The sequence below is a fragment of the Anopheles arabiensis genome, chromosome X (assembly GCF_016920715.1).
Source record: "Anopheles arabiensis isolate DONGOLA chromosome X, AaraD3, whole genome shotgun sequence".
Taxonomy (NCBI): Eukaryota; Metazoa; Arthropoda; class Insecta; order Diptera; family Culicidae; genus Anopheles; species Anopheles arabiensis.
In genome coordinates, this window is record NC_053519.1 from 33,211 (window position 1) to 52,478 (window position 19,268).

The window sequence follows — 19,268 nt, forward strand, 5'->3', positions numbered from 1 at the left end:
GTTTTTTCTTATTTATTTGTTAATACGGATTTTAAAACTTACATGAAACATTCCTTAGATAAAACAACTTACTTACACTCTAATGAATACATTTTGAGCCTTGAAATTTATCCTTGATGTGAAAAATGCTCAAATAAAGGGTGCGCATTTTGTCCCGTATGCTCATTTTGTTCACCCCTACGAGCCAGCACGGGCTTCGAAATACTGCTCCGAGACGGGCTCCTGTGCCTTCCGAACATTAGCCTCCTGACGGGCGTTTTAGAGCGCACCAACGGCTTCGACTTTTTCGCTTTCAGTTTTTTGCCAGTTTCACTCCCACGGCTCCGGAGCCGGTTCGGAACCAACTGCTCTGAATGTGGCTCCAAATTAACGGCTTTGGTTCAATGGAGACGGTATATTTACACCTATCGCCAAATAGTCGATAAAAATTAACCACTGGTTTGGTTATATCGGCCAATAAATTTAACTACTCGAATTGGTATCGCGTACGCATTTCACTACCGGTGGATAAAATTATATCGACCAATATAAAAACCGATCGATTAGTTTCTCCACCTGTCAAATTGGCTTTGTTTACTTGGGTTTGTTTACAAATGAGCACACCGGTTGGCACGATAAAGCGACTCAAACATTTATTTTGCGTTTAAAATGTGTTTATAAATGTTAAATGCTGCAACTTTCGTGGTCGATCTGTATTATTCTATATCGATGTGACATGCGTATGTTCACAGCTTGAAATTAGCGTGTTTCAATCCAGATTCTCAAACCCATGTTTTCGTACGAAGCCAATTAAAGATACCTGGAGTCGCTAGTCAACAGCAGGTGCCGTGGAAGCCGATTTGTTTGAATAGTCAGATCCGTATGCGGCCGTTCTGAGCCGTCTTGAATCGTCCGGAGCCACTAGTCTACAGCCGGAGCTGGGGCCGGATGGCTGTTGATAGCTCTGACAATTCCGGCAACCGACTAGCGGCTCCGGACGGCTCCGGATGGATCAGGACGGCTTCGGTAGGTTCAAAACACCTGCAGATGGTTCGGGACAGCTCCAAGTGGTTCCAGATGGTTACGGACGGCTTCAGATGAATTCCGGGTGGTTCCGAAGATTCTGACGGCTCATGTCGCCGAAAAGGTTCTCCGAAGCTCGGACGTTTTTGAGCTTGGTGTAAAACCTTTCCGAGCCGTATTCGATGATGGTGAAGTCATTCTTCAAACGCTTGTGGGTTTAACCTCGCCACTAGGTAGGAGTCCAGGTTGATTAAAACTGAATGATTACGATAAAAATACAAATCAGGGCCTGTCTCGTGGCACTGTCGTCAAACTCGTACGATTTTAGAACATGTCCGCCATGGGTTCAATCCCCGAATGGACCATGCCCCCATACGTAAGATAGACTATCCTGCTTTGATAATAAATAAGTAACTGAAAACCAAGCACACAAGTGTTACAGACAGGCCTTGGCTGACAACGATTGTTGTGCCATATAAGAAGAAGAAGAATATGTACTTCTTCTTCTACTAGACCTAACATTCTGCGTGAGCCTGACGGTCTATACAGGAGAACGCCCACGGGCCTGCCCATGCCCTAATGCAGAACCGATAGCTTACGATTATATCTTCATCATTAACGTAAGAGGGATAGGCTTATACCACGAACGTAACCGAAAGGTATGCATGCTTCACTCATCAGGATCTAAAGGCAAGGACAAGGCAAAAGAAACACAGAAAAGTTTCCTCACGACTACACATGTCCTCTAGACGCGTTGTCTATGCGTCTCGCTCGATATCACAGCGGCATACGGCAGGTAAGCGGTACAAATGCTGCTACCTGATACGCACACATGTTTAACGAAGGCAACTATTCGGGTTGCCGGATTTACCCGACGGAATAGCCGGAACGCAAAGGCGCAGACTTTTTCATGATTTTTTATACTTTTGACTTAGGCTGTTTTGGACCTCATGTGTGGACGCTCGCAATCAGTATCGCGCAGCCGGATATTCAATCCTTACTACGGGGAGATGCTGCACTAAGCTTTATTCCACGACGGTTAAGTCGTGTTAAGTCGTGTAAGTTAACGACTGAACCACGGAACCGCCTCGTCTGTATTTCAAGGCCAGAATTTCTTAAATTGGCGATGAAATGAACAAAGAAAAATATTTTGTTTATTATTAAATTATTAAACTTTTAAGTTAAGTATCGCAGTTCCGTGCCGGCAGCGCAGCGCAAAGCGATCGAAAACTTCTCAGCCTCATGCTCAATGTATCTAGAGAGCAAGAACCAATAATGATAAAGCGAGGTGAAAGGATGAGGAAGAGGGGAAGGATAGTCGCGTACCAAAGCTTTTTTGCCAAAAAGAGAGAGACAAATAACATATACAGCGCGCTCTTTCTAGCGCCCGTGAACCCTTCACTCGATCAAACGTTTCGGTCAGTTTTTCTGACACGTGGGCTTACTTTCTCGATGGTTTTGGCGGCAAGCTCTGCTGTTCGATTTTGTAGTGCGGGTGGTACACACATGTCATAACAACATGCCCGTCGTGGATTCAATTCTAAAATGGACCGTCCCCCCGTAGCAAGGATTAACTTACCGGTGGCGTGGTCCATAATAAGTCTCGAAAGCTTATATTGGCCAACATGTCCACGTAGGACGTTACACAAAGTAAAAGTAACCTATTATCATCTTAACGTATTTTCGTAAAAAAAAATATTTTCAATTAATGAAATGAATTTTCCATTTTTTTTACTTCTTTTTTGTGTATTAGGGGCGATTTTTTTTCTAATTTTGGGGCATTTAACGATTCTAGTTAGCATTTTGTATGGAGTTTGACAATTGGAGACTGAAATCATATAAACACTCCATACAAAACCACACACAAAACTAGCCTGCAATTTTCAGTCTAGGTTATTCTAGCCTCAAAGCTAGAATTAGATTCGAGCACCTGCTGGAAAAATGGCAAAATAAGGTGAAGTTTATATTTATCCCAAGGTGCATTAAAGAAATCTGGTGATGGAATCTAAATTCAAAGTTTATGTAGTCCAGGTGGTCTCATAGCATGTTTTTATAATCAAATTTGAATATCATTTTTTGACAGAACGGGTGAACACTTTTCCTCAAACAAGCTTTCTGGAGGCTTGACAAATACACATCGCACTCTTAAAATCATCATTCAGAAACAGAAGCGATAAAAATCAGCCTTCTAAATTAATACACCTTGGGATAAGCCCAAGGCCCAATTCTAAATTAAGCCCCAATTCTAAATTAATACACCTTGGGATAACCTGTATATTATACCGACTTAGATAGCTGCTCGCAAACTGCTAAACAATGCAAACAGCTGACAGACTGAAATTTCAGCCTACGAAACGAAAAGGACCCCATTTATAATAAACTCATACGCAATATCTTAATGCTTTGTTTTCTATACATTAAACCAGTGCTGCAAAATGTCATGAGCATAACGAGATTTTCACCAATGAAAACAATAAACATATCCGTGGTAGCTTGATGCTCATTGCTGATTCTCAATGAAAGTGCGCCATGACTAGCCGACCGCATTGTGCGAGTGCTTGAGTCAAACCCGATGCTCTGACTGACAAGCTGAGCTTAATGCCGGCGCAAGCATTATCATGATATTTTCTGACTGAGAACAGTGCTGCCAAATGCCACTGTTCCAGTCACCAACAATATTGACTAAAGCAAAGCTCAAATCAGCTCACGTACACAACTGAGATTAACACTCATGAGACTCAAGCAGTTGGAGGATCAATCACATGCTTGGTGACATTTTGATTAGCACCCAACTCTTGGTCATGACATTTTTGTCGACGATAACAGTGTTGCCAAATGCCACTGTTCCAGTCATCAACAACCCGCTGTGCAAAGCGACGGAAGGCGTTATGGCGTTCTGAGAATTTTATCATGCCTTCCTTTTCTCTCCAACGGCAAATTTGTCGAGCAGCTCGTCGAGCTGCCCGTCCCTGGCTCCGCCTCATTCCCCTCGCCTGAGCGCGCTGCCGAAGGTTTGGATGTGTTGGTGCGTCAGACGGCCAATCGCTGTCAGCCATCGTCCGTGCTTTTTCCCTCCATAGCGCTATCTCTTTCTCGCGTGTGGTCAATGCTCGCGAGCTGCTGTGGCGCTTTAAAAGCCGTTAACAAACATTGCGGCGATGAAGTTGCATTTTCACAAATCAAACCACAAAATCGCAATGAGTTCAAACACTGCAATGTAAAAATGATTAAGGAATCGCTAGTTTACGCTGGAGGGTTTGCTGTGCAACGCGCTGAACTCTAATTCGCATTGACACGTTCAGCCTGGCGCTGATTTTCATCATCTTTTCGTTCCACCAACATCAAGAACGCAAGCTGATTGTGAAACCAGCATCCTGGAAAGTTCACTGGTAGTCCCTGGGACATGTCATCGTGCTGAACGTGTTAAGCATTAAGCATAACTTTGTTACCCTAAGCTTTTGTTTTCGTATGCTGTAGATTACATAGATATGCTAAGTATCCTGCGCATGGTTGTGAGTGTGCGTGTGTGTGCACAACTGTCGCCAAATGTGTTTTCTTCCGGAATGTTATGATCAATCGGTCAAAGAAAGGAAGGTGTTCATGAAAGGCGGAAAGACGAATTGAGGCCCCTGTCAATGGTAACTGATGACCGGGAGGAAGGGGTACTGACACACAGCTGTTGGAAGATTGAACAGTATACTTAAATTGCCGGCAGATGGATGGGGGGGGGGGGGGGGTTGGCCATGGGACCCCTACGATCATCGGTCGCAGGCCCTAAAATTGTTATCGCCATGGGGGGAGGGGAGGTGCAAATGGTTCTGCAGGTTCTTCTTTCTGGGGGCCCTTGTCGCTAATACTCTGTCCACTTGTAGACATACGGCATAATACAGACTAGAGATCTTCGGCGTCCGCCTAGTCCGCCTACCGTTAGATCCGCCGATGGTTCATGACGGTGTTTTTTTTTTATCGTGGACGTGCATCCTTCCCCCTGCCTGCAGCGTATGCATCGAGCAGGAGACAGTGTGGCAGTATGCAAGTAACCCGCTGGATGGGAGCGGTCGCGAGGCAACGCCATCGTTCCGCACATCTGCATGCCCGTCGTGGGTTCTAGCCGCGTATGAACCGTCCGCCGTAGCAAGAGGTGACTATCCGGCTACGTGGTACTCAAGTCCTGAAAAGGCCGGCATGATCGCGTAGGCCATTACGCCAATAATAATAATAATAATAATACTAATAAGAACTTAGCATAGCAGCCCACACTCGGGGAAGGTTTTTGTTTTGACTTTGGTGCTGCCGGGTCTACCGCTGTGGCGCGACAAATGCACGGAATGCACTCGACCAAAACATGAACCTACCGATCCGAACCCATTCCAAGGCATTGCCGGTCAATCGGCGTCATGATAACTACTCCAAACCAACAAGCCACCAGATTCTGGGCGGACAGGTGCAGCACCATACGTGCACCGTAATAAACAAATCCAGAATCCTCTTTTGTATGGATTCAATTCAAAATGTTGTTTCCACTTGCATCCGCTAGCGGAATTGGAAAGAAATGTGCTACATATCACACGCACGTTTGCTTAGATCGTGTGTCTTTTTAATACACCCAACAGCAGAGCCGATCGCAAAGATGCCAATGCCAATGGTTGTGTTGTCTCTCAGGTAGCGAGATCGAAAATGCATGGACTTTGTAGCCGCAGCGGATGAAAATGTACCCATCAGAATCAAATAGTTTTGAGGTTTCCAAACACACACACACACACAAACACGCGCGCGCAAACTCACACACAAACACGCACGCGCAAACTCACACACACACACACACACACACACACACACAAACACGCGCGCGCGCACACATGCATGAACGCGCGCACGCCAGCACGCACGCACGCACACACACACACGTACACGCGCCCGCGAGCATGAAAGCGCGCACGCCAGCAAGCACCCGCGAAAGCGCGCTCGCGAGCACGCACCCCGAAGTCGCGCAAGCACGCACCCCCCCCCCCCCTACTCGACCAACCCCCCCCCCGCATGATCGATTACGGCTACCTTATCGGTACAACGGTTGGTTCAGCTTTCTTGTAGCATCCTCATTCAAAGCGCCGGGCGGGGTGGGGGATCGCGACATGATAGAATGAACGGTCACTTTCCCCGCGCTGTGTGTGTGTGTGTGTGTGACGAGACCCGAAAACTCGAGACAGATTTCGGCACATTAAAAAAAAAATTTCATAGCCACTATACATTGTGCTACATGATGCTTAGAAGGTCGTTGAAGCATCAAACATGTTCAAATTAAAAAAAAAATAGATTAGTGTTAGACGTTCTCCTACGCTTGTTTTAAATAGGCTTCTTCACCCTCGATTGCCACGGGCATCGAATGGTCTCATCAGCAGCGGCACGAAATAAAATAAACCATCAATACACCGATAACACTTTGAATCTCAATCCAGCTTCTCCCACAGCGTCTCAAGGTCACACAAAAATTAATAAATGCTAACACCCACCAATAACAATAAACAACCGCAATGCACATATCAGTATCAACGCATACACCGCAACAGCCAATCAGCTGGCGGCGGAACGCACGGGCAGAAGCGCAAGTAAGGCAGGGCAGGGTGAGGGAGGGAGAAGAAGCGGACGAAAAAATGGGCGCCAATATTTTTAAATTTTTTTGACCGTTTTTTTTTGCTCCGCCGCCATAAATAGTTCGTCCATTTCGCCAACAGATGGCGCTAAACTTGCTCGACCCAGCGCAGGAATCGCTGAAGTTCAGCGCGGGGAACGGGCCAAAATCTGCGCTGGCCAGCGCAGATTTTGGTGCATTTTCTGCGCTGGAAACTGCTCGAATTTGCGCAGCGGGAATATTGACTAAAGAAAAGCTCAAATCAGCTCACGTACACAACTGAGACTAGCACTCATGAGACTCAAGCAGTTGGAGGATCAATCACATGCTTGGTGACATTTTGATAAGCACCCAACTCTTGGTCATGACATTTTTGTCGACGATAATCACGACATTCTTGGAATATACTAGGCGTCTGGGCACAAGCAACACAATGAGCATGCTTTCTCCCTTTGTCTGTTTTGACTATCTGACGGGACAAACAGAGCGAGAAAACATGCGCATTAAATTTCTTGGAACCACTCGCAAACATCGTATATCTCCCATGACCTTCGCGATGATCACCGACTAAAAATGTTGCGACCAAATAACTCAACAAAAGTTGGTTGCACACAATGTCACCAAGCATGTGATGGCCGCACCAACTGTTTCAGGCTCGCCTCTGATCATCACAGTAGAGCTCGTGACGCTAACATGATTTTTTTTTACAGTCGGAATTTGTCATGACTATGTCAGTGAAATTTTGCATAGCTGATCACAGTAAAAAAAAAGTCATGACATAGTAACTGACCAAGCGATGATTGCAAAAATGTCATGAAGCATGTATTGGCAACACCAACCGCTTTCAATATCACCTCTGATTAGCACAATTGAGTACGTGACGCTGATATGAATTTTGTTTCAGTCTGATTCACGGATTACAAATTACATTCTGATTCATGGATAATGTACACTCTGCACTGTTCATGAACTGCATCATAGCACTTGGTAATTATATCGATCAATATAGGCATTATTTGCCATTCGCGATACAAATCCCAGCATCGACGCTATCCTCTCACCAGACAACGATTGTCCGCGAAAACTTTTAAAATGTCTCCGAATAGCTAACCTTTATAAATAAATTGAGCCATTTTTTATAAAATCAAGAACATTTTTGTATCCCTCTTAATTGTGTATGGTGTTGCTGAGAGGGTTCAGTACAATAAATAGCATTAAATTTGCCTAGACTACCCAGGATAAGATTGCTGCAAGCCACAAATGGCTTGAAAGAAGAATCTTAGATTTCAAGATTAGGTTTATTGATTTTAACAGCCAAAATAGGCTCATTGGCTTAATCTATATATATAAAAATCTCGTTTCACGGTGTTTGTTGCGAGCAACCTCCGAAACGGCTAGATCATTTTCAACGAAACTTTGCACACACCTTATGGTGGTATGAGAATAGGTTTTAAGACTCAAACATCGTTCAGATGTAACACTAAACCTAATTTAATAATGATTTTCTAACTCCCATACAAAGAGCAGGATTGTTGTTGTGTTGTATACGGCACTTTGACACTTGGTGTGAGGTGCCTGGCGGTTTACACTCGATGATCGGATCCTGAGGGGATACGTGCACGATACAACTATCCCAAGTAACAAATCAATAATGGAATATATATATATATATATATATATATATATATATATATATATATATATATATATATATATATATATATATATATATATATATTTTTTTTTTTTTTTGAATCACTAAGTTTGTCGGGCCAGCTAGTGCCTCTATAAAAAAACTTACTTGTCACGCGGATCGATCCAGGTCGTTTTCTTGTTGATATGATCGATAAAGTAAACCTTGCCATCGTAGTCAGTGTTAATTTCCCAGCCGAGTGGTAGATCTGCATTGCTGGAGCTTTTTGGCATAATTTAGCACTTTCGTTCACGTGCGTGCACACACGAAGGGTGCGCGCGCACGTCCTGATTCCGTTCTGTTTGTTTTTATTTATGTTTGCTGTTGCTGTTGTTGTTTCTTCCCTTCCTTCTACCTTCTTGCTTCTTTTGGTTGTCACTCGGTGTGTGTTGAGGTAGATTGAGCTGAGAGGGGGACAGCCCCTCGGTCGTCGGGCACTTCACTGCTCCTCTACACTCACTTCCACCCGTTCATGTGTACACGGGCCTTTGTTGTGCGAAGATTGGTGCGGGGCATCTCTTTGACATGAGTTGGTTAAAAACAGTACATGTAGATGTAGTTGCATTTGCCGCTATTTTTGGCATTAAATCATCTGCTCACTTATTCGTTCTTTTGCTCTTTATTATATTAGCCCTTTGCTTGCTTTCTAATCACACACTACTAACACCGCGATCGCCTGCGTAAATGAGGCCAGACACTCGGGCACACGCACACTAATCACTAATCCGCCCACACGCACAAATACACGCACACTACTAGCACTTCACCATGCCGAGTGTGGGGGCCGCTGTTCGGGTGTACGCACTGATAGAGGATGGCGCTGATGACGGGCGGCGGCGACTGACGGCCATGCTAAAGTGTGGAAATGGCGCACGAGACTAACACCAGCGCACTCGGAGACGTGAGAAGGGGTAGGGCGGCTATTGTTGTTTGCGTGGGTGAAGGTGAACGCTTCGTGAGGTGGCTTTGATATATGAGTTGATCGTTGCAGCAGCAACAGCAGACAGGTTGATCGAAGGTGGGTGTGTGTATGCGGGAGGGGGAGGGTTGATCGATGCGGTGAGAAGGAAGGGGCGAGCTTCACCACGCCAAAAAGGATAGGCGAAATTGCTCACACACACACACACACACACACACACACACACACACACACACACACACAATGTACACTAAGGTCTGCTGCTTTCCGACTCGCGCACCAACCACAGACGCATTACGCGAATCTCACACTCCTCACACACTCACACTATTAAATTCACGACTGCACGGCTCAAACACTCCAAAACAAAACTCGGCCACGCCTAGAAAAAGATGAAGACAAATGAAAAGTTAGTATTGATATGTTTTTTTTGTAACAAAAGTACTAGGAAATTTGGAAATTTGTGTTTGGAAGGAAAAAATGGTTACCCAAAATGGTTGGCCTCAGAGATCAGACTTATCCCTATTTATCCAATAACCAATTATCCGCCCCAAACACACCGTCATTTGGCAGTTTCGAGGTGAACAGGTAACACGAATGCATCGTTGCATCAATAGTGGTATATGTTGGTGCACTGTGTGCGTTGACTCTATCTCTCTATCTCTCTATCTCTCTATCTTTCTATCTCTGTATCTCTGTATCTCTGTATCTCTGTATCTCTCTATCTCTCTATCTCTCTATCTCTCTATCTCTCTATCTCTCTATCTCTCGATCTCTCGATCTCTCGATCTCTCGATCTCTCGATCTCTCGATATCTCTATCTCTCTATCTAAGAAAAAGAGAAAGAGAAAGAGAAAGAGAAAGAGAAAGAGAAAGAAAAGAAAGAAAAGAAAGAAAAGAAAGAAAAGAGAAAAGAAAGAGAAAAAGAAAGAAAGAGAAAGAGAAAGAGAAAAGAGGAAGAGAAAGAAAAAGAGAAAGAGAAAGAGAAAGAGAAGAGAGAAAGAGAAAGAGAAAGAGAAAGAAAGAAAGAAAGAAAGAAAGAAAGAGAAAGAGAAAGAGAAAGAGAAAGAGAAAGAGAAAGAGAAAGAGAAAGAGAAAGAGAAAGAGAAAGAGAAAGAGAAAGAGAAAGAGAAAGAGAAAGAGAAAGCACGGTGAAATATGGCATTCCAGATACCCCGGGGCCCGAGGCCAGAGAGAGAGAGATGTAATATATCGGATTGTACGGTGTACGGACAGGGGTTTCGGCTCGGGTGCTTGAGTGCACGACGCGCGCATGCGCGTTCGCTCACTCGCTGCCCTGTTGCCGTAATTGCGTGGGCTCTGTCGCACGCCCTCCCCTGTAAGCGCGTCGTGTTTAAGAAATGGATAGGGAAAAGAGACAAGAAAAAGAGAAAGAGGAAGAGGCAACACAAACTAGCCACAAATTTACATAAACCAATCGAACATGCGTGTATTGGGGTAAGCGCACCCCTCCCCGTGCGCTAGGCAATACGTGTTTGCGCTGCGCTTACCTAGTTACACATACCCGTGAGAAGAAGAAAAGGATAAGGGGGTAGGGGAGAAGGAGGGTGTACAGTGCGCGGGGCAGGTTTAAATGTGACATTCCAGAGACCCCGGAGCGCGAGACCATCGATTTGATAGACGTTCGGAGAGACTACACCTTATTCCCATTCCCCTTCTCTCATTCCATCCTTCCCACCCGCTCTCTCTCTCTCGGAGCTTATGTATGTGTGCATCTGCTCCTCGCCTGCTCTTACCCCTGCTCACCGTGACGCTTGTCTTGCGATAATTCGTTATCTAATAAAATCTTATCTCGTACCACGAGACAGCTTGGGGATGATGCCTCTGTATACAAACTGTATTGGTATGCACACGAACCCGCGTACACTAGTGTTGGGTGAATCTTATTCAGATTCATGAATACAAATGAGTCTTTGCAATGATTCAATGAATCTGAATCTCAGTTGGAATGATTCATGAATCTCAAGGGAATCCATAAGTTTAAAAAAAACTTAAATCTGGAGCTTTTTTTTTATTATTCTTCTTGTCGTAACAACCTACGTGGTCATGCCATCCTATACAGGCTTTCAAGACTTCTTAGAAAGTACCACGCAACCGGATAGTTCATTTAGCTACGGAGAGATGGTCCATGCGAGGCTTGAACCCACAACGGGCAAGTTATAGGTGGGATTGGGCGAATTCAATATTTTGAAAATCATACATCTGAAAAGATTCATGAATCCCTGGAGTTATATGAATATTGGGGCCCTTTCCGTTTTAAGTTCGTAGGCTGAATTTTCAGCCTGTCAGCTGTTTGCATTGTATAGCAGTTTTCAAGCAGCTCTCTAAGTGGGTATAACATACAGGAGGGCTTATCCCAAGGTGTATTAATTTAGAAGGCTGATTTTTATCGCTTCTGTTTCTGAATGATGATTTTAAGAGTGCGATGTGTATTTGTCAAGCCTCCAGAAAGCTTGTTTGAGGAAAAGTGTTCACCCGTTCTGTCAAAAAATGATATTCAAATTTGATTATAAAAACATGCTATGAGACCATCTGGACTGCATGCACTTTGAATCTAGATTCCATCACCAGATCTCTTTAATGCACCTTGGGAAAAATGTAAACACCACCTTGTTTTCACCATTTCGATACTCGATTTTGCAGATCTAATACTAGCTTTGAGACTAGAATAACCTAGACTGAAAATTGCAGGCTAGTTTTATGAGTGGTTTTGTATGGAGTGTTTACATGATTTCAGTCTCCAACTGTCAAACTCCATAGAAAAAACTGACTAGAATCGTGAAGGATCTCATTAAGGGATTTGTGAATCTTTTAAATTCATGAATCCTTAGAGATGGACGAATATGTAGAGATTCATGAATATTAGGAGATTTGTGAATCTTTGAAAATCCGTAAGTCTTTGAAGTTTCGGGTCAAGATTCGAATAACAAATCACTGTAAATTCATATAAATGATTTCCACCTTGTGAGGCAGATCAGAAGTGGAACAAGGCAACACAGTACACAGCAAATTTTCTCATCCTGCTTCAGTAAAGTTTTTTACTGAAACGGTTCAGTAATAGAATATTTTACTGATTTTCAGCATGAATGTCATATTTTTACTGACTTTCAGCAAAATAATTTACTGAATTCATTTCAGTAATACACATATTACTGAAAATCAGTAAAATAAGTGTCAAATTAGTCGTTTCACTGGATATCAGTAAAACAAATTACTGAAAATGCAGCAATTCATTCTGTCAAATCGACCTGTCAGTCAGAACATCAAAACAAAACAATGCGGTACCTACTTGCTCGTGATGTGCAAAAAGTTGATTTTGTAGGCGCTTACAGGCACCCTGGTGAAATTTCAGGTGATATTTCGGCTTACAGGATTAATTTAAAACAATTGGCAGCCGTGTTGGTGTGTAAAATGTTTGCTACAATCCACTGTGCTTGCTGAAATTGCGTGGTGTCTGTGAGCGCTTACTGAACCATCTACACTTGTGGCGGCAAAATACAGAATAACAACTGTATAAAACAACACAAAACATGTATGAACAATATGAACTGAGGGACTGGCAATATCTGCGCATCAATAAAAACTCAATTTAAAATAAATATTTCGTCATTTTTTAATCGCTACCAACTACTGAAAAATCAGTAATATGAGAATGGCTTTACTGGGATTTCAGTAAACGAGCTGTCATTTTGGTGAGCACCGGACATTACTGAAAGTTTCAGTAAACATTCTTTTTACTGAAAGGATTACTGAAAATTCAGTTAAAAAAAAATTCAGTAAAATTTTAGTGAAGTTCAGTAAAAAAAATTTCTGTGTAGAGACTCACTTACTTTTGATGAGTGCCCCTATCATTTTCAGTGTGGGCAAATGAAGTAGAGCACATTCATATCTATTTGCTCTCTCGCTTCTGCTAATGTAGGTATAGAAAACGTTATGTGTAGGGAACGTGTTACAAATCTATCAGTCCCCTATCGGAAAACCTTGTATGTAGCTGCCTGGTCATCAGAGCCCTTACGACGAGTGTGTGCCTGTGTGTGTGTTTTTTTTTGTTTTACAAGGAGGGGGAATCTTCGAAAGACTCCCGCTGTCGCACGGGTGTTGACATAGGATTTTTACCCAGTAAAACCCCTCCTTGGGCCATCTACCCTTCCCCATGGGTTCACCTTTCGGTATGCTTTTTGGGGAAGGGCTATGCATTAGCATTACATCTCGCTATTGCAACATGGACCACATTCGCGTAACAGAATGACAGTCCTGGAGACACTCGTAATAACACACAAAAGCACAGAAAGTACGCATTCGCTTGAGTTACAGGCTCACTTCAATTCGTGCACAGATGCACTAACACTTTCATAGTACGCACAACACTTTTTTTAAGCACGCCCAAGTCGTTGATCCTCTTTCGATGAGGCCTGCAGCTTCAGCAGTATTGATCGCATTTCGTTTGCTATGACTTCCCATGTTTCAGCATTCTTCAACATCACCTCGGTCAGGTTTGCTTCGTTGATTGTTGTTCCGCACTTTACGGTGATTTCATGACGTTCCTTCAGCAAAACGGGGGCAATGGAAAAGCACGTGATCTGCTGACAGCACGATGCTCACACACGCTGGGCAGTCTGGGGAGCTTGCGTGACGGTACTTGTGAAGATAACTCCGGAATCACCCATGGCCGGAGAGGAACTGAGTTATGTAGAAGTTAACTTCTCCGTGTTTTCTACTCGTCCATGCAGCGATGTTCGGGATCAGAACATGTGCCCAGATCGCAGCGTTATAACGCAACCGAGAGATGGCCACGTCAGCTAGAAGTCGCCTGCAGCTACTCTTGGGCCCTCCAATGTTCGGCATTATTTGTATCAACGAGTTTGCTGTCTTAAAGACTTTGTTACAGGCGTACTCGACATGCTTCCGGAAACTTAAGCGGTCATCAATGATCACACCAAGATATTTTAGATGACGTATCGACTCAATACGTTCATCACCGATCTGGATGCTACCTGACTGCACTGTCTTGTGGCTTCTTATGATGAGGAATTTCGTCTTTTTATGGGCGATTTCTAGCCTCATTTGTTGCATCCACGATTCGATTTTGCTTACGGAGTCGGATGTGAGGAGTTCAATCTCTTCTATTGACTCACCAAGGACAGTAAGAGCAATATCATCAGCAAAACCTATCACTTCAGCTCCTGGAGGAAGCTCTAGGATCAAAACTCCGTTGTACATATCATTCCAGAGAGTTGGACCCAAAATCGACCCTTGAGGAACGCTAGCGGTGATGCTCATTTTTTTGATTCCCAGATCTGTGTCGTATAAAAGCACACGGTGATCTAAATAGCTTCTCAGCAACCTACAGAGGTACGGTGGAACCATCATCTTGGAGAGAGCTGCATGTATGGCCTCCCAGTTGGCGCTATTGAAAGCATTCTTTACGTCAATCGTAACGATAGCGCAGTATCTGTTTCCTGTCCGCTTTTTTAGCAAGGCGCTTCGTCTTTTCTTTAAAACAGCTGCGATCGCTTCACCAGTAGACCGCCCCTTTCTAAAGCCAAACTGTCTGTCCGACAGTCCGTGTTCGCCTTCCGTATAGACAACTAATCGGTTGAGTATTAGGGTTTCTAGTATCTTGGGGAAATTGTCTATCAATCCTAAAGGCCATAGTGCTGATGCGTCGCCGGGGGGCTTCCCAGGCTTTGGTAGAAGAACGAGTTTTTGTCGCTTCCAGGGTATCGGAAAAAAGCCAGTATCGAAGCAGTTCTGGAACATTGATAAAAATGCTTACGGGTACGCTTTGATAGCTGCTTTGATCGCCTCAATAAGAATACCGTCGGGACCAGGTCCCTTCCCCAGTTTGAGATGATCTGCAACCTTGTGTGTGTGTGTGTGTGTGTGTGTGTGTGTGTGTGTGTGTGTGTGTGTGTGTGTGTGTGTGTGTGTGTGTGTGTGTGTGACACTTTATTGACTCTTTCTTAATAGAAATGAACTTAATGTAATGGGAATTGGACGCTATAGCGCCCTGGTTTGACAAATCCATTTCCAAGGAATTTCCAAGGGACCTGTATGTGTGTGTGTGACACTTTATTGACTCTTTCTTAATAGAAATGAACTTAATGTAATGGGAATTGGACGCTATAGCGCCCTGGTTTGACAAATCCATTTCCAAGGAATTTCCAAGGGACCTGTCCAAAAAGGATACCATAGTGTCCAAATTCCATCCTATGAAGTTCACTTCCCATAAGAAAGGGTCAAGGAAGTGTCCCACAACTATGAGAACCCCCGGAAAACCCTGTAAAGGAGTACTGAAGACAATAGAAGGAGGGGCCGGGATAGAGGAGATGGAGGAAGTGATTGAGCGACGAACGACGACTATGCAACATACAAAGAATGGATGCTGGAACAGAGAGTGTGGGTCGTTGATGGGTGAAGAGAGGAGGAGATAAAGGGAAGCCGGAGTGCGAGAGTTGCGAATAATTAAGGCAAAATTGCATGCAACAGCGTTGCAAAAAGAAGACGGAAGCAGAAAAACGGCAGTGTATTTAATTATACCCCTTCTCCTCACCCCCCGCACCCTATTTTTTCTCCACCACAACACACCCTTCTTCTTGTCTTGGCTGCTGATACCGCTAGTTGCAGCGCTCCTTTCTTTTCTTTCTCTTTTTTCTCTTATTCGCCACAAACGCATACACAGCCCATACCCACCCTCCAGCCCCACACCCGTGTCTACTCTGTGTCTTTCTCTTTGAAACTCCATCGACCGTTGCACCTACCTCTCCACATCACTTATTCTCTCTTTCTCACAAACCCCCTTCCAAGTCGGAAAAAGGTGGAGGAGGAGCTAGAGCAGCGGATTCCCCCAAGGGGAATTTTTCTTTTTTGGAGGGGAATTTTTTATCAAATCTTTGCCTAATACCTTGGGATAACACGCTCTCCTCATGCTCATGATCTTGTGAGTGGGGAATGAAATCCTACTTGCACTCTACATGGGAAAAGCAGCAAAAAGGTTGAAAACCACTGTGCTAGAGTGTTGAATCAGGAATTAGGCCCTTGGTTGCGACGGTTATGTGTCGCTTTCCGCCCACCGGCCCACCTCAACCCATCCCTGCCATCCCCTCCACACCCCACCTCCCGTAAGCAGTGCTCTACTTTTTGCTGCCGCTTCACACAACACGACCACGAATGTGCGCACACTGGGCCTCGTTCGTTGCTGGTGTTGGTGACACGGATCACGACGACGATGATGAGTAAGATGTTGTTGAATGTTGGTTCGGGCCTGACTGCCTGACATGTTGCTTGTAAAAAATTCTTCACATATTTGAGACCGATCGCCTTCCTTCCTCCAACCACCCTTCTTCTTTATGCAACAACAACACAATAGACTTGCACAGCTTGCCCCAGAGGTGTTCGTGTTTTTTTTTATCTCCCCACTTGTCCATTCCAACTATTCTTAAGGGTGGGGGGATTCAGCCCGAAGAGGGGGTGGAAGTTGCTACAGATCCAGGGATATGTTTGCAACCAATGGCAACACTGTTCACAAAATAATAGTTTCGCTTAGCGGTGAGGGGACACCGAGCGCTCTAAGATTCCGAGATCCTTTAACGACCGCCAGTTCCCTTCTTCAAGGTTTTTGTGCTTTTCGGAACACTTTTTAACGTCTGCAAAAGGTTGATGGTGTCTGTGTAAAGGGGGAATCGCGACGGCGGATAAAGAATGGTTGGCAGTTTGGTTTGATTATGCTCGCGCACACACACACCTTTGATGCAAGATCAACAACAAATCCAACAGTGCCGGACTAAACACTTTCTTTCTACGCATTCCTCTTCCACCATACCACCTCCCTCCCTCATCCCCTGTTTCACTGCACACGCATTATGGAAACTTTCGAGCTCGGCCCGAGTATTTAGATTAGGTGATCATTCCAAAACGGTTGTGGCTACGTGTATTTGTATACTGGTGTGTGTGTGTGTGTGTTTGTGTGGTGTGTTTTTGGCTGAATTATACCCACTACTCTTCGTCGCTACCTAATAGCTACGCTGTCGTATCGTATGATAATCAACAATATTCCACATAGGAAGGGACAGCACGCGGCGGAACGACTCGCCTTTGACGCATACAAAACCTCTTAACTCAAAAATATTTAATCAACGCACACTAAAGACGACACACCAACGCATCAACCGGACAAGCACTTATTTCTCCTTTTTTCTCTTGTCTCCGTGCTGTGGCGCTGTGCTTCATGTTGTCTCGCTCATTTTGTTTGCTGGGATTTGTAAAACAAACGCGCAACGTGTGCAAAGGCACGCATTGCACCCCTGGCCCAACCCTCACACACACACACACACACACACACACACACACACACACACACACACACACACACACACACACACACACACACACACACACACACACACACACACACACACACACACACACACACACACACACACACACCACACACACACACACCACACACACACACAAAACGAGAGGCACAAAAGCGCTGCAGCAACACACGCGCACTTGTATATACTCACACAGCGTACGTACTCACACAGCCTAGCTAGCGCGAGTGCACAGGTTGTTGTTTTTCTTTTTTCTCCTTTTCCATATGTGTCGCTGTGTGTTAGTGTGTTTGTCCCGTTTGCTTTGCCGTGTTGTTTTCGATTGGTTCAACGCTGGCAACTGTAAGCAGCAGCGGCGAATTGGGGACACGAAACCGTGCAGTCCACGCCACGACGACGACAACGACGCCGACAGAAAGTACAGTGAGAAACTGTGTTCCTTGTTGCGGTGCGGAGATGCCCTTGGCTTCTACGCCGCTCCGGTACACGCTCGAACGAAAATTGCGTGGCTCGTAGGAAAGAACACCGCCCGAAGCACCGAACTCGTCCCTAACGACCCCCACACACACATACCCTTTCAACGTACGACACGAGCATCCCAGAATAATACGAGTATGGGGAAAGATATTCACCTAATTAACGCAAAAACGACGGCAAAACCAAACACAGAACACACATGTACGCACCCACCACCACACTGGCGAGGTTTCGAATGAAGGAATTCTTTCGTCAGCCGTGACTTGAACCAGTGACACCGCTTTTACACACAGCGGGAGCAGATCGTGCTATATCTCTCTCTCTCTCTCTCTCTCTCTCTCTCTCTCTCTCTCTCTCTCTCTCTCTCTTTCTTACCTCAATATCAATATATATCTCTCTCTCAACAGTTCTTGCTCTCGGCCATGATAGAAAGAGAAGATCTATAAGGAAAGGCGGGGCAAAATGGCACTTTCAGCTTTTTTTCTGTATCTCATTGGATAAATATTTTTTTCTGATATTTGGACGGCAACCGGATCTTAACCTTCTTATTCACGAAACAACAAATGTTGTAATAGCCGTATCGTGTGCCTGGATACACATCCTATTTTGTCTCGAATTATCAGGTAAACTATTATTATAAGCTTATTTTCGAGACAGTCGCAATTACATCATTTTGAGAAATTATTTCATTTCCTTATTTATTCATTTATTTTTAAATCTTATGTCCTAAAATTTCATGGAGAGCATGAAAAATTGTTTTAATGTTTTTCGGAATTAGAAATTGTTGCCAATAATGCAGGTGACCATTTCGCCTTACCTAACCTATTTGCCCCAGGTTCCCTTATGGGTTCGACAACGGAAAACAGTTCTCACTTTTTGTTACTCTTTTCTTTCTGTGTTTTGCTCATGGATGCTTGAATCGGTCTAAGTTCTCCTTTATGTATTTCAAGGAGATGGATTATATTTGTTTCTTAGTGGTCGCACAAATTTAGGCCTTTCAAAAGTGTCGAACAGGAAATTGTACTAGAGATTCAAAGCCAAAAAAGGATTGAGATGCATATTTTGAGTTCTGGTTCCATGCTACATTTAGTACCGTGTCTGTGCTTCGTCGCCTACGATTTTATCACACGTGTTGTCAAACGCTGCGAGTATTTTGATGATTTTAATACAATAGAGCAAGGATAATGTATT

General features: G+C 44.2%; 1 protein-coding gene across 8 annotated transcripts in view; it reads right to left on the bottom strand.

Moving 5' to 3' along the window:
• The window catches only part of LOC120905715 (protein kibra), a 32,586-nt gene extending 14,239 nt beyond the window's left edge, over positions 1-18,347 (bottom strand). The window contains exons 1-3 of one of the 8 annotated variants that reach the window (XM_040316735.1): positions 18,233-18,347; positions 9,570-9,625; positions 8,433-9,202 (exon numbers count right to left, since the gene is read on the bottom strand). In XM_040316735.1, the coding sequence (XP_040172669.1) occupies positions 8,433-8,557 (125 nt within the window). In that variant the 5' untranslated portion in view covers positions 8,558-9,202; positions 9,570-9,625; positions 18,233-18,347. Of the gene's footprint in view, positions 1-8,432; positions 9,626-9,731; positions 9,988-17,792; positions 18,161-18,232 lie in introns of those variants that run through there. The other 7 variants (XM_040316733.1, XM_040316737.1, XM_040316734.1 and 4 more) reach the window with 7 other exon arrangements.
• Between the last annotated feature and the right edge of the window lie 921 nt (positions 18,348-19,268).